Below are 21,295 nucleotides of genomic sequence, written 5' to 3' on the forward strand. Positions count from 1 at the left end.
CTACCCTTGAAATTGGAGTGAATTCAGCTATATTGAGTTTTAATGAAGGAACATCTGGTCTTAAACGCGTTTTTGAGTATCTAAATATACCACACAGTGGTAAGACTGTAACCGGTTCATTGAAAGAGGACAAGCGTCGTGTTGGAAATATGCAGAGAAAAGGAAAAACTTTTATTAAAAAAAGAAGAATTCAATTAAGGGGATTACCTAAAGGCTGGTTTGATAAAGAACAAGAACTTGAAGCTAAAAAATCGTATGCTTCTGGAAGTTTTTAGACTGTTTTTTATCTTTATATTTTTAGAATGCTGTTTTCTCAATATGTCATGTTTTGCTATTTACCTTTACGTGGAACAAGATATTTCCAGATTGGTTTAAGATATGGAGCTGAAATTTTCAGCATTTGCAGTTATAACTTAGATCTGGAGACTGAACTAAAATCAAGACATAAGGTGCTCTATTTACAATGTTATTACTCATTGTTCATGATTTTTTCATGTAGACCCCCTGAAAAGTGGTATAAGTTGTAGCAAATTTTAATAATTGGCCTTTCTACTTGTGCAATGAACTTCATTTTAGTTCAGGAACTAGATAATGTAAGCAAGATTATTTGTGCAAAATTTCGAAAGAAAAAGATAATTTATCTTTGAGTTGTCTTGTTTCATCCATGTGTACAGTTTAATGCCTTTTTCGGCTAAAATTTGATGTTTTTTATAAAAAATTTCAGAAATTCAAATTTTTTTTCATAACTAGTAACTAAATTTCGCTATTGGAACTATTTTATTTAATATTCTGAAAAAAAAAATTCAATTTGACAAAAAAAATTTATTTCCTGGTAAACCACCTTAAGCGGCCTAAAATAAAATTATTTTTTTGCGCTTGCCAGCAAAGACATTTCCCAGTGGGCTCAAGACCTAGAAAAATTGTCTTTTAAGCGTTCAAAAGACGTTCAAAAGACGTTTAAAAGACGTCCTTTTTTACGTCTTGTGCCTTGTCTTATCTTAACATAGGTTCTGAACATTGATACATCTCTAATAAGTATGACTGATGGATGTACTTTTCTACAAAAAACGTTTGTTTGAGAGTCAGGATTAGGGTTTATGGTTAGTTTTTCAATTAAAACAACCTGATATCTAGACCCTATCCGGGCTAGAAATGATCTTTGAACCATGACCCTCATTACCTTAAACCTTGCCCTCACTTGATCTATTTTTTTATTATTGCAGAAGTATGCTTTATTTCAGGCGTAAGTGCAAAAAAGAAAATAACTTATTTTTGTTTATATAAATAATTTTTTGTTTTTAAATGTAACTTTAAGGGTAAAGTAACTAAATTCCAGCCGCATGCTAACAAAAAGGCCTAAATTATACATTTCTAAAAAGATAAATTTTTTAGCCTTGAGGACATAATTATATCAACTTTTATAAATAAAATTGTTTTTTAACAAAAGTATACGAATTAAACCAAAAATGCACTTAATGCAACTAAGGACGTATTATTAGACGTTTAACTCATTGTTTAAAAACCAAGATATTCGCGCTAATAGTTGTTACAACAACAGCAAAACAATAGAAAACATTTACGTCACGTGGAAATACGTTTATATGATAATGCATCACAACGACAACTGTCTCATCTACCCAATTATTTATAAAAAACCTTTTTATGTTAATCATTGTGGTTAATATACTTTATTAGTATGTTAAATAATATTCTACATATTCAATTACCCTTGTAAACTCCGGTATAACAAAAAGTTTTTACATGATTATTCAAGAATTCTACTTGTAAAAAAAAAAAAATTTGACTTCCGTCAAAATTGAGAAGTTTAAATCCTTAAGAGATGAGTAAAATCTAATTCTAGGGAGTAACAGTTGCCGACAATCTCTAGTTCAATCTATAAATGATCAATGATATAAACTATAACACGTAAAAAATTTGATTTACTTTACAATATTCATATTAGTATATCACATATTGCATTTTTACAAAAAAAAATTTTTTTGACGTCAAAGTTTTTCTACGAATAACTTATTCTACAACAAAGCTTGCATATCAACTAAAATATTTTCAAACACATGAGACATTCCTAATTACATAAATTGCATCTATATTTAAAAGTTAGTGTTTTACGGGCAATAAAATGTTTACTGAAAGAAGTTAGCAAAGCAAAAATGTCGGTTAAATGTCGGTTTATTTGTTATAAAAATTAAAGAAACCAACTGTCTATTATTTTTATGAAAGAAACGTTAATTTTTGGAGGTACTATAAATTTATGTCTATATAATATAAGACTTTATTAACAATATTTTGATGCTTGAGTTATGATTTCATTATTGATTAATTATAACATATAGTTTTATTTATATAATATAGCATTTTCTTTCATCAAGTTATGCGCTAAACTCGACAAAAAGACAACATAAAAAACATATTTTTTTCCTTTTCATGTATTATTCATGTAGATTATTTATATAAAAACGACATTTGTAGGAACATTTACACTACTAGTTTATTACACTATAGTTTATCTGAACCTAGCATAAATTATTATTTAACTCATGTGTGGTATTGAAATAATAATTTCAATTGTCATAAAAAAATGGTTTTTCATGAATATTTTTTACAAGTAATGTCTTATCATAAAATTAATCATTTGAAAATTAACACCAAGACGTGCTATTATGAAAAAATCAAATCCATAGACTCCTCTATAGTCAAGTCCACGGTACTTTATGTCAAAAATTAGATCTTTTCTAAACAAATCTAAGCTTGACGATTTGTTATATTTGCATTACTTTTACCATATTATAATAGTGTTTAAAAAAACATTTCTAAACATGAAATAACGTTTATTGTCAGGAAAAATGTGCACTATGTATTAGTTTCATTGAGTGTTTTTATTGATGATTCTTATTTAGGGTCGTCTATAAAATACGTTACGGTATTTTTGACCGTTTCTTTCCCCTCCCATCCCTCTCGTCACAAAATCGTAACTTTTTAGTTACAAGTCTTGTACGAGTTTGAGTTGTCCCTCATCCTCCTAGAGCGTTACATAATTTATGGACAATCCTTTTCCTGCTAAGCTAACTGAAAAATAATTGCGCATCTAATTTTTATTTTTATTTGCCTTATATTGTTTAAGATCTTATAACTAAAATGATTAAAAAATAATTTAGTAAATAAATTTTTTTATCATAATAAATCCATTTTTTTGCGGTATATTAATATTTACAGTAAAATAAATTGTATGAATATCTAAAAGATTTAGTGCAAAATGAAGATGAAACTCTTATTACCAAGCCCCGTTTAAATTCAGATGAAACTCTTATTACCCCCGTTTAAATTCAGTTTATATTTACTAACAAAAAATTACGTGATAAAAATTTTAAACGAGTATAGTTATACGTGATGAAATATAGCACAACATATTAAAGATTAGTAACATTATTTAAATTAAAAACTTATTCAAAAAAGTAAAAATAGCATCAAAAGAGAATTTATGTAGCAATGATAATTTTGATAATTTTATTTGAGGAAGTTCGTGTACCTTGGGCCTCCTTCTACCTTAGGCCACCCCACTTTGTTTAAAAACTATAAAGTTTTAAACAATGCTTATCAGTCAGGCAATTAGTTATAAAAGTATTTACTTTTAATTCTTATTTTGATTCTCAGAGAGTTTCACCATTTTTAGACAAGTCTGGGGCCTTGAATTTGGGCATTTAAAAAATCCGACTCAAGAGACACGAACTTCACCTATTAATACATTTATTATAAAAGCGATATTCAAAGGCAAAGTCTTTTTGCATTAAGAGAATCTTCGACTCGTTCCTGAAATGTTCCAAAAAGAGAAATCCAAAATTAGAAAATTATTTCCATAAAAAAATGGTTCACGATAATAAATTTGTTAACAATTTAGCCTTTTCTTGGAACAACAAAGTTATTAATTTAAAATTGTGTAGAATGTTTGTGAGAGATTTCTCTAAAACAAGATTGAAAACTGATAAAAGAAAACCCATGTTTTATTTTATACGAGAAGAGTGTAAAATAAAACATGGTGTATATTAAGTTTATAGACATTACAGGCTTTAAGTTCTCTCAAAAAAGGTTCACAATGAACAGATTTGATAGCACCGAAAATGATCCTGCAGACACAATTTTGCTTGTTTTAAAGCTTTTTAATTTACCATAATTAGTACTGCCAAATATAATATTATAGTAAGAGATAAAAAATGAATAAACGAGAAATATACTTTTTCAAAGATACAGTATTCAGAAATGGTTTAGTTCATTTCGTTTTATCACGTCTAGAAAATTAACGGTTGAATCTTTTTAATTTTATTTTTGATTTTTTTATTTGATTACAAGATTGGTTAATTGTAGAGTCATATCATCACCTTTACTATGTTTGTAAAATAAGGCTAGTTTTTTTTTTTTTTACATTAATGAAAATCTATTACATGTAAACCACTTATTTATTTTGACTAATTTTTCATTAAAAATATTAAGAGAACTTTTTTATCTTGTTGAAATAAGAAAGATTGGAGTCGTCTGTAAACAATATAAAATTTAAAATACTTGTTGCTAAGTAAATCATTTATATACACTAAATAAGAGTGGTCTTAAGATTGATACACCAATAATGTGATTTTCTGGTGCACACCAAAAGTAACGCAATTTTTTGTTTCATTTTTTTTTATAAATTATGGTTTGTGTGTGAAGATTACCTGTTCGACAGGTAATCTTCAAACAAAAGTTAGTTTTTGTATTTGTTTTTAAGTTTTTTTGGTTTTTGTAGTTTTTATGTCCTAAATATTTTTCATAAAGTTTTTGTTTTTTCTTTGTTAATATAAGTAAACTCTTGGTAATCCATTTTTATAATAAGACTTTATAATTTTTTTATTAACAGGAAATGCTCTATCATACTGTTTACAGGTTTGCACTAAAAAGAGTTCATAAACAGAATATTCTTCTTGAAATTGTAAAATAAGGTTCCAATCAACATTTTCTGTCTGAAGAGCTCTGAAATACAATAAGGAGTTTTAATTAGTCTGTCGCGTTAAGATTATAGAGTTTGCGGGAGAATTATTTAGAAGTTATCAATAATTAAAAATATTGGAAAGAAACTTGTTAAATTCATTTTCATCATTCTTGTTGCTTAATGGAGTTATAAAGTAATTAGATTTTCAAGTAATGTTGAAAAGGTCTTAGTAATTCTTGTTGATTTATTTTTGGAATTAGGTTTTATTAGATAAAAGTAAAAGCATTTTACATTTTTATTAGATTTTTATAATACAACATATTATTGATGGATAACAAAAATAGGTTGATAGATTGATTATTGTCGTATTGCCTGAAGAAAAAAACCTATAAAAGTTTGTGTCTGAGGTAAAATTGTTGGCGAGAAAATTCTAGCTTAAAAATATTTGAATGAACACAACTAATAGGTTGTTCTTTAAAGTAACGTTTAAATGAACATTTATAACCCACTGGCATTTATTGCTCACTTAAACAATATTTTACCACTGAATAAAAAATTGACATTATATGACATATAATATCAATCAATGATTTTGGATTAAAAACAAAAACACTTTAAAAAAGTTCTGCAATCGAAAAAATAAAACCAATTTAATCAGAACTACCTACGCATGTAGGTACTGCTAAGCAGGTAGGTAATGCTACGCATTAAATATTCGTAGCCAAAAGAAAAGTTGATTCTGAAAAAAAAAAGTATTAAGTGCTTAACTTAAAAGTATAACCGTTTATTTTAAAAAACTTCATTAAGAAATAGACAAATTGGAAGCGAGTGAAAAGCAATATTTGTAATGAGTAATATATATTGTTGCAGTCTAGACGTCCGATAATTAAACATTTTTTCCACTGTTTATATTTCTTATAAACTTTGGCGCAATTAAATATCCGACTGTTGATGTAGTTGTTATTTTGACAATTTTTACGACGAGTCTTTTTTTTTTTTTTTTTTGATAATATTTTCTTGCAGTGCACAGTGATTGGAAATAATCAAAGAGTGGCGTTAATTTCAAATTTTCGAAAATCCGATATAAAAAGTATTGATTAGGAAATGATGCACGAATGTTGCAAACTGGTCATATGGGCTCTTCTCATTTTTGGAAGGTAATATTTTTATTGAAAAAGTTTTGAACTTTATTCTATTTTTCCAAATTACACATGTAGACAGGCTTACAGAGTTTAAAGTAAAATTTTTTATAAAGTTGCATTTGTTGCCATAAAAATGTGGAGAAACATATCTTTTTAGATTAAGAAATAATAGCATACTTACCCATGACTTTTATTAAATTCTGAATGTTTCTGTAAGAATCTGAATTCGTATGGTTAAACTTCGACCCTTTTTATATATAGAACAATTATCAATTATATAAGTAAGTTTTTGTTATCGCCCGGTTCTTCTTAAGAACAACTATTTCAATTTAAATGTTTATCTACTTAACTTTTTTTAAATAAAATTTCACAGTCATTTTTATTCAATGTTAAAAACTACTCCATATATTTCATATATGTTAAGGAATATATTTTTTAATATATTCGTTAACATATATGAAATAAAATTATTAGATTAAAACATAAAAATATAGTATGAGGTCACGCGGAATAGGTTAAAACACGCAAAATAGAGGCACTGCTTTTATTTAATAATAATAATTAGAAATTATTTTAATTAGTAGGAAAATACAAAGTTGTTGCAGAGCATTTATTGGTTATCGAATGCTACTGGCTTTTATATCAAAGCAACTTAATTTTTGATAAGCATCATTTAATTCAGTTAAAATCTCTTTATTTACATTCTTACTGATTGTGGAGTTTTCAATCAGTAAAATTTACAACACCTCTTTAGGTGTAGGTAATTTAGTTAGGGTAGAGCGGGGCTAGTTAAGCATAGGGGCTAGTTGGGCAACTAAAATATCTCAAAAAGTACTCATCACATGGTAAAACATCTAATAAATAAAAGGTAGGTATTTAGAATGATAATAAATGCGCATCAAATGGTTGTTGGACTCCGGTTCAGTAACATGCACGGCCACTTTTTCGATTTTGGACCAAAAAAGTAACCCATAAAAGTAAGTTTACCCATTTATTTGGCTATTGATTATACTTATTCTTTTTTTCCCAAGTCTTATAGTTCTTTTTATAACCTAACCGATGTGTCGCCTTGTCTAGTTGGGGTAAGTTGAGTAGATTTGACAACGATTAATAAACCGGCTCTATCAGACGCGATGATAAAATTTCGTTTGGTAAACATTTTAAGGTCCATTCACACTTTAAAATTAATCATTATAAAATACTCATAACAATTATTGGGGAATATCTTAAACCTTTGTTTTTAATTATCTTACTATGGTTTAAAATTATCTGATTTTTTGATATTTTTAAAATATTTTCACTTCAATATTACATGGTCAATAAAATCTTTAAGTTGAAAAGTTCTTGAATAAATTTTTTTAACTGATCTTGTTTACTATGCATATTGTGATAATAATATTATGATAGTGTGCATATTTAAAAAACATATAACCAATTTAAAGTATATATAATCAAAACATATACAATATATATATATAATATATATATATATATATATATATATATATATATATATATATATATATATATATATACATATATATATATTTAATTAATAAGGAAGCTATGTTTTGGTTTTATAACAGAGTTAATAGTTGTCACAGAAATACATTAATTTTTTTATTGCTCAACTTACCCCGCTTGGGTAGGTTGAGCAGCCTAATAAACTTTAGATAATATTTTCTAAAACAAATCGAAAAAAGTTTTTTTGTCTCAACCATTTTTTAGCAGATCAAATTATGTTTCTAATAGTGAAAAACTATATTATTCCGATGTACCGTTCAAGAGTTCTATTAGATTTAGTAAAGATTGCCCAACTAGCCCCGCCCTACCCCTTACCCTACGCCCTACCCTACGCCCTACCCTACAGATATATTTTTTTGATAACACTAGTTATAATAAACAGTCTTAAAACATTCTTCATTTTTTGTTTCTATGTGGTCTGTAATGTTAGTAACTTACTAAATTTTTTCTTGAGCAACTTCAAGTTTCGTAACATTCTTCTGGTCCAAAAATTTTAAACATTCAGATAATATAATAAAATAACCCGTCACAAAAGAAATATAATTTTCATTCTTCAATTTTATTTAGGAAAACTTGCACTTCGTTGTTGATTTACACAATTTTAAACCAACAAAAATATTTTTTTGTAAATTCTTTCAACTTGTAGAAAATTTTAACACAAATACATGACGAGTACACGGGAAAAAACGGCAGTCACATTTAAAAAGTTTTGAGAAAGTATATATTAACCATTTATAAAAGTCTTTGTATAAAGTCAGGAAAAATTTTTTTTTTTAAAAAGTTACAAATATTTTATAAAAAATGTAAACTTCAGATAAACTTTTATGCTTTAAATGAAAACTTTTATAAATGATTAATATATATTTTCTCAAAACTTTTTAAATGTGCTGTTTTTTCCCGTGTACTTTTCATATTTTTTCATGATATTATTACGCATTTTGCTTGAAAATACAAGTGAAATTTTATGTACAAAAAAAAAAAAAAAATTAAAGTAGAAACACTTTCAAATTGAAAATAGTTGTAGGTTGTAGGTTTTAAATTGAAAATAGTTGTAAGCAATAAGCTATTGAGTTTTATGTTTTGACTATTTTAAACTAAACTTTATATACACTTAAAGATTTTAAATTAGATCAAATAATATTATAATAGTGTTCGAAACTTATGACCATTTAAAGTTTACACCCTCATTTTGACAGGTTTGTAAACTTTACATTTTGAGAGGTTTGGAAACTAAACATAATCATTAACTTTTGAACACTAAAATATTATTATTATTTGGAATCTATTCATGAATATAAATTTAGTTTAGAATAGTAATACTACAAATCTCATTAAGATACTGCCCTCACATTTGGAGTTGAGGTAGGAGGCGGTACAAATTTAGGGTTTTTGTTGTTTTCAGACTTCAATTTTTTACAAAGCATTCTCATTTGATATAAACAAAAACATAGGGGTAGGTTGCGTAAGTTGAGCATATTAACACTGCATTGTTTTTTGCAGTCGAAATATTATAATACTTATATTTATTTTTGCAGATTATCATAATTTAGTCTTTCCTCTTAAAGAATATAAACAAATAGCTCATTAAAAAAAATCTTTGTATTAAAAATTGCGTTATTTTCAACACACCCAATCATCTGATCTTAGGAAGCGTGTTGCCTAAGATGAGCTTTTTTTAATGGAGCTCAAAAAAACTCAAAATAACAAAAAAAAAATCGTATAAAAAAATTGCATCTTTGATGAATATAATAAAGTAAAAAATAATACATAAAAACTATACAAAAAACATTAATAAGTCGTTCCTATCTCTAAAACAGTTTGCGAAATTTTTGAAAAAACTTGCGCTCTTGAAATACCAAAATAAAGCTCCGCGGAAAATAAGTTCAGAAAAACGCGCTTTCCTTAATAAAATGCATCTCATCTTGAACGTCTCAAAACATATTATCTTAAGCAATTTTACCAAGTACTATCATAATTTAAGTACAACAACAGGTTATGTATTATCTCATAACCCTTGGAATATAATAAATTTTTGAAGAACTTGTTTCGTTCTCACATAATTACAAAATATTGAATAATAAAAAGTTATAACGGGGGTAGTAAATTTTTTTAACAATAAAACAATGAAAGGATATTAACTAAACAACCAAGAAATTAAAATAAATAACACTGTCGAACTTGTATGAATATACTTAACCAAAAACATTCACAAAAAAAAATCAGTAGTCTACCCTTAAAAGAGGTTATACCATCTTAGGAACCTGCTCATCTTATGCAACGTTCCCTACACAAGTTTGAAATTTGTTCCATGCCTAAAATTTATATTTGATTAACACCAAAAAAAAAAGCTATCGCAATCCCTGCAATAAGATAAGGAAAAGAAAGTAAAATAAACTTTAAAGACAGGGCTGCTCATATATATTATTTATCGTTGAAGTCAGGTTCAAAAACGTATATGAGCAGCCCTGGCACAGTAGTTATACACTAGTAGTATTATTGGTTACCATAATGGTTAGAATTAGCTTTAGTGTCTAAATGTTTAAGGCTCAATATTTGCCTTGGCAGTAAAAGTGGCATTGATAAAAATGAAGCGAGGAAGAAAACTTCTTTGTTAAAGGTTTTTTCGCAGTGGTTCTGATAAAAGCAACAGGTCTTTTTGGAGCATTTATGGGCAACTTTAAAAGTGCTTGTGGGTATCACCTCTGACCCCCTCCCTCTAAAAAGAACTTATTAACTTATAATTTATTTTTAACTATTAATAAATTTAATTTTAAACTTTTTAAAAAAAAAAAAAAAAAAGTAGTCGGCAGTTTATAAGGATTTGCCTCCCAATTCTCTGGGAAGCATTTTCATGACGTGATATGTTTCTAATAATGATACTATTTTAAAACGTGGCTAAAAGTTAATTAAAGCTATAATTAAATCGAAAACTGTTCTAGACTATAAGAATTACATAATTAAAATTAAAGTCGGAAAAACACCATAAATCATTTATGCTGCGGTTGAAATTATACACGTGGTTTTTTTAATATAAAAGAAAATTTTATATTAATTAAGTAACCTAAACAATGTTAATATTTTTTTAATTTGTTCATTATAAGAAAATCATTTTAAAGTATACTACCTAGTATTCAAAGAATAATAAAGACATCTCAAACAGAGATGTTGTTTGAGTTTGTACTTTAGTCTTCTATTTTTTCGAAGGATTTTTTTATACAGCTTCCGCGTTTTTCGGACTTGCAATTGTCACAGTAGAAATGATATTGGTTTTAACTATTTTTGTCAATATTTTTATTGTTTGTTTCTGCTTTAAGTTTTGAACTTCAACTTTTCTACGTAACTACAACAACACAACTACAAAAAAAGCAAATTTTAAATACAACTAAAATACTATAGTACGACTACAACATTACGACTACAAATAAAATTGCAACTTTATTTATTATAAATGGTATTTTTCAATTTTTTTTTGTTGATTTTTATTTATTATTTATTTCATATAAAATATTATTATTTTAGATAACGTGAAATGGTTTTCTGTATTGGTTTTTAAGTAAAGATGAGTTTTCTTCGGCAGTGTGACAAATTTTTTTGCGACGAAAATATGAATAAAGAAACAGTTTCGGTAAAAGTTCTTAACTGGCTTAGTAGTAGTTGTGATTCAGGGCTGGATGATCAGATGATCAAAGATGATCTAGATGATCAGAGTCTTTCTCTTTTACAAAATGATATAGTTGTTGATGTCGAACAGTTAAATATAAACAATTCTAAAGAAGTTCTCTCATGTAAACTTTCAGAAAGTATTCAAAATCAGATTAACAAGTTGCAAGGTAATTTAGAAAATGTCCCATGGGACATAATTGATTGCGATACCTTGGTGCAGGTAGAAAAAACATTGTTTCCCATTCAACGCCAATTTGTTGCTTATGTGTCAGGATTTTTTTGCAACATAGTTGATCGAATGGATGAAAAGTACCATAATACTATTGTGTTAAAGGGATTTGAAGAAGATGAAATTCGCACAGTTCTTACGTTTATTTACAATGCTAGTCAAGAAGATGTGACGGGTGAATGTTTATTTAAAAAGATTTCCTTAATTTTAGTTCATTTAATTTCTATAATTTTTCATAAAATAAAAAATGTTTATGTTACTCCTTGCGTTCTTAAGTAAAATCTATTCATCGTATTTAGATATGAACGTGGCATCATTGTTACAACTTGCAAAGCAGTTTAAAGTCAAAAGAATACTGCGAATGTGCGAAAAACATTTACTTCGGTCGTTAACGTTTAACAGGGTTATTGCTATTCAGCTTGCACAACAGTATAAACTTGATTACGTTTTTCTAGATTCCTGTCAAAAGCTTAGTCAGGTTGATGGATTTGAAGACACGGCTGAGTTTCTATCACTCAATTATTCCACTCAAAACATTGTTATGAGGTATGCCTTGAAACGATTTCGAAAAGCCCACGATATAATTTGCAATTTGGATGTTTATTTGTGCAGCTACCATGGCAATGACACTAAAAATAACGATTGTTGTTTCAGGTCTGCAACATATCGAACCGAAGACAACCACACTTTTCTTGTTAAATTAGAAAAACCTCAAGAAAAGTTACTAAAATTCATTGAAAAAGTTTGCAACGATAATTCATAAAAGTTTGTAACTATCATATATGAATGAATAAATGAATGGTTATTTTATTTATAAACTAAAAGTTTGTTTGCTCATAGCTTATATGACTAAAGGCTTTTGTTTATAACTGTTCTATATTTTAAATACAGTCAAATAAAGTTCATATAAAATAACTTTTTTGTAATTTCTCTTTTTGTGTGACCAGTGATTGCAAGTAGCTAATTGACAGCTAGCTAATTTGTGTTTATATACGTGTACGCATTTGTAGTCATAAATAATAAGTCATAAATACCGCCATTTGACAAAGTCTTGGTTAAGTTAAATAACTCTATTTTTTTAAATTTTGAACTATATTTTTTTAATAATTTAACAAATAAACTAAAATCGAAACGGAAGTACAACTTCAGCCAACAAGTTTATAAAACAGTAAAGATGTTGTTTTTCTAATTTTAAAAAGCGAATAAAGGATATGTTTTTTCTAATTTTTAAACCAACTTTATCAAACCCAAAGCAATTGCATTTAAGAAATTTAACTAAATTTTAATAAAGAGTAAACGCTTGTAGTTTTAATTCAGCTAATAGTTAGAACTCCGAATTTATCAGAATTTTTTTTTTTCGAAGTTATCTATGCTATAAAAAAGTTATCTCTTCAAATAGGGTAAAACCGTCATTATATAAAACCAAACACTTTATATAATAACATCTTTTCCTTGAAATAATTTGTTTGTTATGTATTAATTTTTTAATATTATTATATTTTTAAATGTATTTTGTTATTATATGTATTGTAAATGGAAAATTACGACGTTTAGATAAAAATCGCGCATAACTGTTGACAATTCAAGTAAACAAAGAAAAAAGTCATACAAACTACTGAGGAAGCTAATTAATTATATTTAATCGCATCAAAAAAAAAAAAAAAAAATAAACAACAAACAAAAATAAATTTGTTTATAGTTTTTTTGTTTTAAGCAGTTTTTTTATTTCTGTGTATTTTATTTTCCTTTTTATTTATTTTTTTTACGCGCATTTAAGTATACTATCAATACTATTTATATAAATTTTTTAAATTATTCACCTCCCCAAGGCCGAGAAAGCCAATATAGTCGAGAAGGCAACTTTTGTGGTTACAGCCCTCTCTCAACTCTGTATCTGTAACTCCGAAACGTGAATAAAATCTCTACTTTTATAACTATAAGCAGGAACAAGATTTTTTTATGATTTAAATTTCTGTTAGAAGTAAAACAATTTTTTTTATCAATCTATGTCAAAAGACTTGAAAATTGTTTTGAAAACTTGATATGAAAATTAATTGACAAAAGCAATCTTCAAAAAAATAAGATAATTAAAAATCTAAATATTTACCTAAGTCAAAAATTTAAAAGACCAAAATGCTTGAAATTTTTCGAAGAACCAGTATGTTGGTTTTTTCTTTCAAATTTTTTTATATTATTAGTATTATTATAAATAATCTACAATAGAAGTAGTTAGCTTCTATGAACTGGATATCTAACGATGCCCTGCTAAAGTAGACTTTATTCTAGTGGAGCGACAAAAATTGTTGTATTTGTTTTTAAATTCGTTGACAGAATGCGAGGAAACAACGGAAGAAGGCAAGGCATTCAATTGGAATGCAATTCTATTAGGTAGGAAGTTATGTCGATGAGAATTATTTGAAATTTCTCTGACAATGGCATAGTTGTGGATTTTATTTCGTAAGTTTCCTGCAGGATAATTTGAAAAATAAGTAGGTGTTATATTTGGATTTAGGAACTTGACTTCAATAAAATTTTTGTAGATTTTGAAAAACTGAATCAAATCGCCTCTCATTCGTCTTTCTGAAAGTGTTGTTAGCCCCAAGTTTGCCAATCAAGATTCGTAGTTCATGTTTCTTAATTGAGGAACAAGTTTAGTTGCTCTGCGTTGAATTTTTCCGAGTCTCTCAATATCTTTCTTTAAATAGGGGTTCCACACTAGAGCGCAAAATTGAAGCAGCGTACGAACATAGGTAGTATATAGTTTTAAAAACATAATAGGACTTGAATTAATAAAAGTTATTTTAAGAAAACCAAGCATCTAGTTAGCTTTTTATGCTGCATTACTTATTTGATCAGACCACTTAAATTTATTGTTGAAGTAAATTCATAGTGACTTATCAATACCGACATTTTCAAAAGTAATAAAAGTGTTTGATGAGCCAAAAGAGTAGTCTAAAACATCAAACCACCATAAAAGCTTATTACTTTGCATCTATTTACATTAAATTTTATGCCCCAAAGTTTAGACCAGTGTAGTAAGAGATCAATATCTTTTTTGACTAGCTTTTGATCAGATAAACTTTTAATTTTTGCAATTAATTGAGTGTCATCAGCAAACAGCTTTCAGAAATTAGATAAAAACTCAGGTATGTCATTAATAAAAATTAAAAACAAAAGTGGAGCAATAACCGAGCCCTTAGGAACTCCACTCAGTACATTTATCCAATCAGAAGAGTATTTACCAAAAATAACACGTTTTTATTTATTGCTCAAAAAATCTTTTATCCAATTAAGGATCATGTCACTAAATCATCAAGGTGTATAAGCCCTTTTTGCATAACATTTTTATACAGCGGTGCTGTTTCTTCTTTTCTCCTGCTGCTTGAAACTCAGAAAAATGAAGATTAAGGCTTCCAAACGTTCTTAGAGTTCCAGCCCTTATAGTCTTTTCACTTTCACCATAAACATGTATGGATGCCACCAAGGCCAGGGAAACCCATAATCATGTTAGCCAACTACAAATCCCATGCAATATGAAAACCCAGGCTATCTAGCTGGATAACATCTAAAATTTGTTTTATATTCTGATATGTTTTAGGAACATTTTCAGCAACAGCATTAAAATGTATACGTTGCACTCCAGACCCTATGCATTCGTCTGAATCCCGACGTTTACTTTTGTTCACTTTATTTAATATAGAAGTTAACAGTAATAACACGAATTTTCATAGAACCTTTACCTTCACCTTTTAACACTTGTACTATAGTATTATAAGAATTCAACGCTCTCTCACTTATAATGTTCATAGCAAAATCTGAAGCATCTTTTACAAAAACCGGTCAATATTTTTATCCTCAACTTCAAATTTCATGGACTGAACACTGTGATAACTTTTTACATTTAACTCAAGATCTGACAGTATCTATATCACTTCTGACGGGACAACTTTTTTTTCTGTAGTCTTTTTAGGAGTAGAAATCAGTTTTTTAGTTCATCTGTTTGAATGTTTAAGATGCGTTTGAAGTTGCTTAATTGTTTCAAAAAAAATTTGCTGGATTTTATCTCTTTTTCTTTTTCTCAGGACGACCAACTCTTATTATCAGAGGTTGCCACATGTGGCTAAATAAAATCAGTTTCCTGAATTTACTTGTTTTTAATTGATTTTAGTAAAGCGACAAAACCATCATTAGATTAGATTAAAATTTATTAGAGCAGTGATAAATGCTTTAAAGGACACACAGGTCCATAAAATATGAAGGTCTCTGGCAACGTGCACTACAATCACATAATACATATGCTAGATAACTTACAAAATATATATATATTACAATTATATATAAGAGTTATAAAACAAAAACTAGTTAACTGGAACAGCCTTTTTCAAAATCGATAGAGTTAATTTTAATTTTGAAGCACTTGACATTTTTGGCATTAACGACGTCAGACGGCAAGTTATTCCAAATATTAACAACCCTGAGTGAGAAAGAATATTTAAGGACATTGAGTTTAGACTTTAGTTTGTGTAATTTGAATTTGTGAACTCGAGTGTAAACATAGTTGCTTTTTTAAAAAGAAACTTGATAATTTTTAGGCAAACTAAATTGTTCAGAATTTTGTAACATGTAATCATGTCTTGCTTAAGTCAACGAATTTCTAGTAGTTCTCTTGGTAAAACATCTTTGTACTTTTTCCACTGCTTTGTTCATTTCAGTGCGGTTCGGCGACCAAACGGGATAGCAATTTTCTCAGATCAATTTTATGTAGGTAGAGTAGGCTTTTACGGTAACACATGGATTGCGACTTTTAAAACACTTAAAGATTAAATACCCTCGAATGTTTAATGCGCGGATGATATTTGAAATATGATTATTGTAATTTAAGTAAGAATCCATGTTCCCAACAAGATCTTTTGGGTTTGTAGACCAGGTTAAATTATGATCTCCTAATAGATAGTTGTGATTTATATCTGTACAAAATCAAGATGGAGCTATTCTACGAGTAAAACACTTTTTATTGGCTACTTTTAACTGCCTTTTTTTTTTTTACCAGAGACAAACTTTATAAATAGCTGCAGCAAGATCGTGACTGTAATTGGCATCCTTAAATGAACTATATAGCTTGATATTGTCAGCATATAACATTATAGAGCAATCAAAATCTTTTACTATAGAGGGTAGATCATTAATATATAACAAGAATAACGTTGGACCCAAAACGCTACCATGTGAAACTCCACTAAGGATACTGGTTAGATTGGATTGTGAATTTCCAACCAGAACTCTTTGATATCTGTTGGAAAGAAGTACTAATTTCCAATGAAGGAGGTTATCTATTATACCATTCATTGCAAATTTTTTCAAAAGTTCTGGTCGAGGTTCAGAGTCAAATTACTTATATTAAGATAATCAGCGATACTTGAACTAACAATATTTTCCATGACACGACAGCTAGTACATGTGAGGGTAATAGGTCTATAATTTTTAGCATCTGAAGTAGATCCTTTTTTAAGAAAAGGGGAAACCGAAGCCACTGTTTTAATACAAGCATAACGTAAAACTTGATTCAAATATTTACGAAAGCGGAATACATATTATATGTGCTAGCTGTTTAAAAATATATATGGAATACCGTCAGGTCATTTTTTTTTTTTTTTTTTTTTTCTAATTCTATAAAATAAAAAACCTTATAAAAAATGCCCCACACGAATACAAAAACCAACAAAAAAGCACATACAATTTTTTTTAATTCTTTACTTTTTCAGAATACTGTTTTATGTATGTGTAAAGTTGCATAAAACCATTCCAAGACTTGGCTCAAGCAATGTTTGATTTGTTTTTATGTCTTCATTTTATCTTGATGTCTTCATTTTATCTTGATGTCTTCATTCAGCATTTACAGCCAGTTGCAGAATTAATGATATAATATGATATGTGATGATTTACCAACCAATCGCTTATTCACCTCCAAAAGACAATCTTTATTATGAAAACAATTAAGTATTAATAATCCTTCTTTTTAATATAGAAATCAAGTTACTTGTTGATGTAATGCTGACATTGCAGTAATAACCTGTTGTTACATCAATGTTATATTTAGCAGTCTGTACCCATTTTAGACATTCGGACAACTGCTGTTGTGTTCAAATATTCTTTTTAGTTAAACATATATTAACTAAACATATATTAATGGGTATTAATAAAATCAATTTAAAATGCAATTTGGTAATTGTTTTTCACAATATGATTAGGTGTGTTCTACTCAAATGCACCCATAATACTACTCTTCTTTTTGATGATGCTGTATAGGTTTATAATTACTTGAAAAGTAATTATAAACCTTTACTGTATAGGTTTATAATTACGAAAAAAAAACTTTTTCTTAAAAAAAAAACTTTCATTCATTATCCATAGGTGATAGAAAAACACTATTTTGCTAACTTAATCTAAGATATGTCCTCTAGGCTTCTGAAAAACAAAACAAAACAAAAAAACAAACACTTTTTTTGTTAACTTAACTGAGCATTTCGCGAGGAAAATATTACGGAAGTCACTTTAATTCATAAGTAGACAAATTAGCTATCATATAATTATCATATAATTTATCAAAGTTTTAATATCTTTAATCTTTTAATATTTCGTACATTACTTAATCTAGTATTGTTATTTTTGAGGTACGGTTGTTTTTGTTGTACGTATACCTGTAGCATTTGCAATCAAAACCTAATATCAAATTTGAATTCGGCGTATTCAAATTATGTATAAAAATATTTCATTTTTTTGGATCAATGTTATCGCTTAAAATTCTCACTTAAAGGTTGCCACTTAAAATTTTATCAAAGTTTTATGAAACAAGTTTTTTTTAATCAGCGTCGTACTTAAAAGTTGCATTTAAATGTTACAACAATAGACGAGAGCTTTTGTAACGCTTGAAGCATAGCAGCAATTATGTTTCCCTATAAACAAGCATATTTTTAAAATAAAGGGATGTACAATTACACAAGTTGATGACTGTTTTTTTTGTTTTTGTTTCTAATACTATTAATTTACATATTTTCAAGAACCGCATCTGGATTAATAACACTTATAAAACATATTCACTGATTAGGATTAATAAACAGATTCTATGAAATCAATATTAAAAACACTATTTTCTTGCATCTTTACTAGCTAAAATAATTATTATTTTTGTTTCATCTTGCGACAGTGTTTTATCTCAGATAGACGTCCTTATTCTATAGTAGCAATCATTTTTTTAAATCAATTTCAGTTTACTTAAAGGTCGCTCACTTTTTCAGAATAGTCAAAAAAGCATCACTGAGAATTTTGAATAATATATATATATATTTTTTTTAATTATTATTTCAGTTTACAAAGTCAGTCGTTATACAATAAAATAAACTATTAAAATACTTTTACAAATATATAAATATAGCAGGCTAACAATATAAACTAGGTTTCTGAAAGAAGATCACAAGGATCTTGTCATCGGGACCTTATAAAATATAATAAAATATATAGTTTTTACATCTTTTTTAATTTTTTTTCTTTTACAATAATTGTGAAGTGCAAGGTATTATGAAGAATACATATATATTAATCTTTTACACGAGTTAAACTGTAAATAATATAAACTAGCAAAATATTGTAAACAATATAAAATACAAAACGTGAGAAAAAATAAAAAAATAAAAGTTCACAAGTTAAAATAACAAGAAATTAAATTTTTTCAAGTGATTAGTAATATTGTAAAATGTTATCTTGAGAAAGAATAAAATTTTTTGCTTTGTTTTTAAAAAGATGTAGAGAATTAGTTAGATCAAAATCAAAATTTGGCAAAACAAGTTTATTCCACAGGTGTGGCGCACGATAGGCAAGACAGAATTGATTAAAATTTGTGCGACAAAAAAGTTTTTCTAAAAAATTTATATTTCTAAGTTCATATTTGTTGGTTGGTTTTAAATTGAAGAGATCTTTAAAGACTGGAGATAGATTGTTTTTCCACATATAAACAAAACATAAAATTTTCAAGACGTTGAGTTCATATATATTTAAAATTCTCATTTCAATAAAGTAAGGTTTACAATGAGAAAAACGATCAGCAAAGTTAATTATGCGAATTGCCCGTTTCTGACAGCGATAAAGACGTTGTAGTTTACTTTTTTCAGTACTTCCCCTGGCAATATTTGCATAGTTTAAGTAACAATGAATAAATGAGAAATAGATTTGTCTTAAATTTATCTTATTGAGATAATTTCGAGCTTTGTATAAAACTCCAATGTTTTAGAGACTTTAGAGCATATATAATTAATGTGTTGATTCCAAGTAATGTTCTCATCGAGATAAACACCAAGAAATTTGGTGACGGGATCTCTTTTAGTTTCAATATTGTCAATTAAGATTTGAGGCAAGTTTCAGGGTAAGGAATTTTTTTTCTTAAGCGAATGAAAAAGTGTCCATTTAGTTTTTTCGGTGTTTAGTGTTAGTTTATTAGATTTGAACCTGTGGGATAAATGTTCAAGTTCTTTATTTGCTGTAGCAAAAAGTTCGTTAATATCACTCTTAGAGAAAAATTAATTAGTATCATCTGCAAACATGATGCTCATCAGATTAGTTGCTTTATTTAGATCGTTTATATAGATTAAAAAAAGGATTGGTCCAAGGATTGAACCTTGTGGAACCCCACATTTTATATTTAGACAATTGTTTTGATAACTGTCATTACCAATAACAAATTGTTTTCTATTCGATAAGTAACTTTTGAACCACCTTAACACTTGTTTATTTATTCCATAGTGTTTCAGCTTTTCAAGTAAAATGTGATGGTTGACCGTATCGAAGGCTTTCGATAGGACAATAAAAATACCTAAAGTATATTTTGATTGTTCAAAAGATTTTGAAATTTCATTTACAAATTGGATGATAACATGCTCCGTTGAGTTATTCTTTATAAAACCAAACTGATTAGCGTATAGTAAGTTATTTTTGTCAAGATGTTTGTATACTCAGTTACACATAATTCTTAATAATAACTTTCGAAAATATAGAAAGCACAGAGATGGGGCGATAGTTTGTTATTTTAGATTGATCGCCCTCTTTATAAATAGGAGTCACTTTAGCTATTTTTAATTGCTCTGGAAAAATTCCTTGTTTAATTGATGCCCTAAAAACTTTAAAGAGAACATCTTTTAATTGCTCGAAATAATCTATAATCACGTTTCCGTTTATTTTATCTGATCCACATGATTTATTCTTTTTAATAGATTCGAATGCCTTTTCAAGTTCTTCAGTTGATAAATCAGAGGACAACTCATCAGAGCATACGCACTCATCCAATGGTAATAAGAAGTCACTAAATAAGGCTTTGGTATTAAGGATCTTAATTGATAATTTAGGACCTATTTCAGTAAAAAATTTATTAAATTCATGTGATTTTGCGTTTGGTTCAAATATAACAGTGTTATCAATTTTAATCATTTGTGGTAGAAAACCTAAGCATGATTTTTTTTCCCAGTAATTTCCTTCATTATTTCCCAAATGCGCTTTGTGTTATTTTTAAATTTGTTAATTAATTCTGAATAATAATTTTTTTATAAGTTTTTACGAATTTTCTCAAACAAATGTTTATAATTTTTGTAAATTTTTTCGTTTGCAGTTGTTTTTGTTTTAAGAAAAGTTATATACAACTTTTGTTTGATTTTCGATGATTTTTTTAATCCCTTGGTTATCCAAGGAGAGTTCAAACTCTTAGGTTTTGCAATT

The 21,295-nt window shown here is 27.6% G+C and overlaps 2 protein-coding genes across 3 annotated transcripts; one reads left to right on the top strand and one right to left on the bottom strand.

Moving 5' to 3' along the window:
* Positions 1-2,124: 2,124 nt before the first annotated feature.
* LOC105845745 (uncharacterized) lies at positions 2,125-12,347 on the top strand. Of its 2 annotated transcripts, XM_065798125.1 has the most exons (4): positions 2,125-2,259; positions 6,002-6,135; positions 11,164-11,711; positions 11,836-12,347. In XM_065798125.1, exons 3-4 carry the CDS (start codon positions 11,204-11,206, stop codon positions 12,297-12,299), a joined length of 972 nt encoding a protein of 323 aa, XP_065654197.1. In that variant the 5' UTR covers positions 2,125-2,259; positions 6,002-6,135; positions 11,164-11,203; the 3' UTR covers positions 12,300-12,347. The 2 variants fall into 2 exon arrangements, with proteins under 2 accessions (XP_065654197.1, XP_065654198.1); XM_065798126.1 differs by lacking the exons at positions 2,125-2,259; positions 6,002-6,135 and adding an exon at positions 10,971-11,095.
* Positions 12,348-20,542: 8,195 nt separating this feature from the next.
* Positions 20,543-21,010, bottom strand: LOC136080366 (uncharacterized). Its single transcript, XM_065796981.1, has one exon. The coding sequence runs from the start codon at positions 21,008-21,010 to the stop codon at positions 20,543-20,545; it is 468 nt and encodes a 155-aa protein (XP_065653053.1).
* Between the last annotated feature and the right edge of the window lie 285 nt (positions 21,011-21,295).

Source organism: Hydra vulgaris, chromosome 05 (genome assembly GCF_038396675.1).
Source record: "Hydra vulgaris chromosome 05, alternate assembly HydraT2T_AEP".
Taxonomy (NCBI): Eukaryota; Metazoa; Cnidaria; class Hydrozoa; order Anthoathecata; family Hydridae; genus Hydra; species Hydra vulgaris.

What these genes read in the sequence shown, in the direction of transcription:
- LOC136080366 (XM_065796981.1), bottom strand. Translation starts at nt 21,010, where the DNA reads ATGATTAAAATTGATAACACTGTTATATTTGAACCAAACGCAAAATCA.
- LOC105845745 (XM_065798125.1), top strand. Translation starts at nt 11,204, where the DNA reads ATGAGTTTTCTTCGGCAGTGTGACAAATTTTTTTGCGACGAAAATATG. An exon ending in TAGTCAAGAAGATGTGACGG is followed by an intron (nt 11,712 to 11,835) that starts GTGAATGTTTAT and finishes CATCGTATTTAG; the next exon opens with ATATGAACGTGGCATCATTG.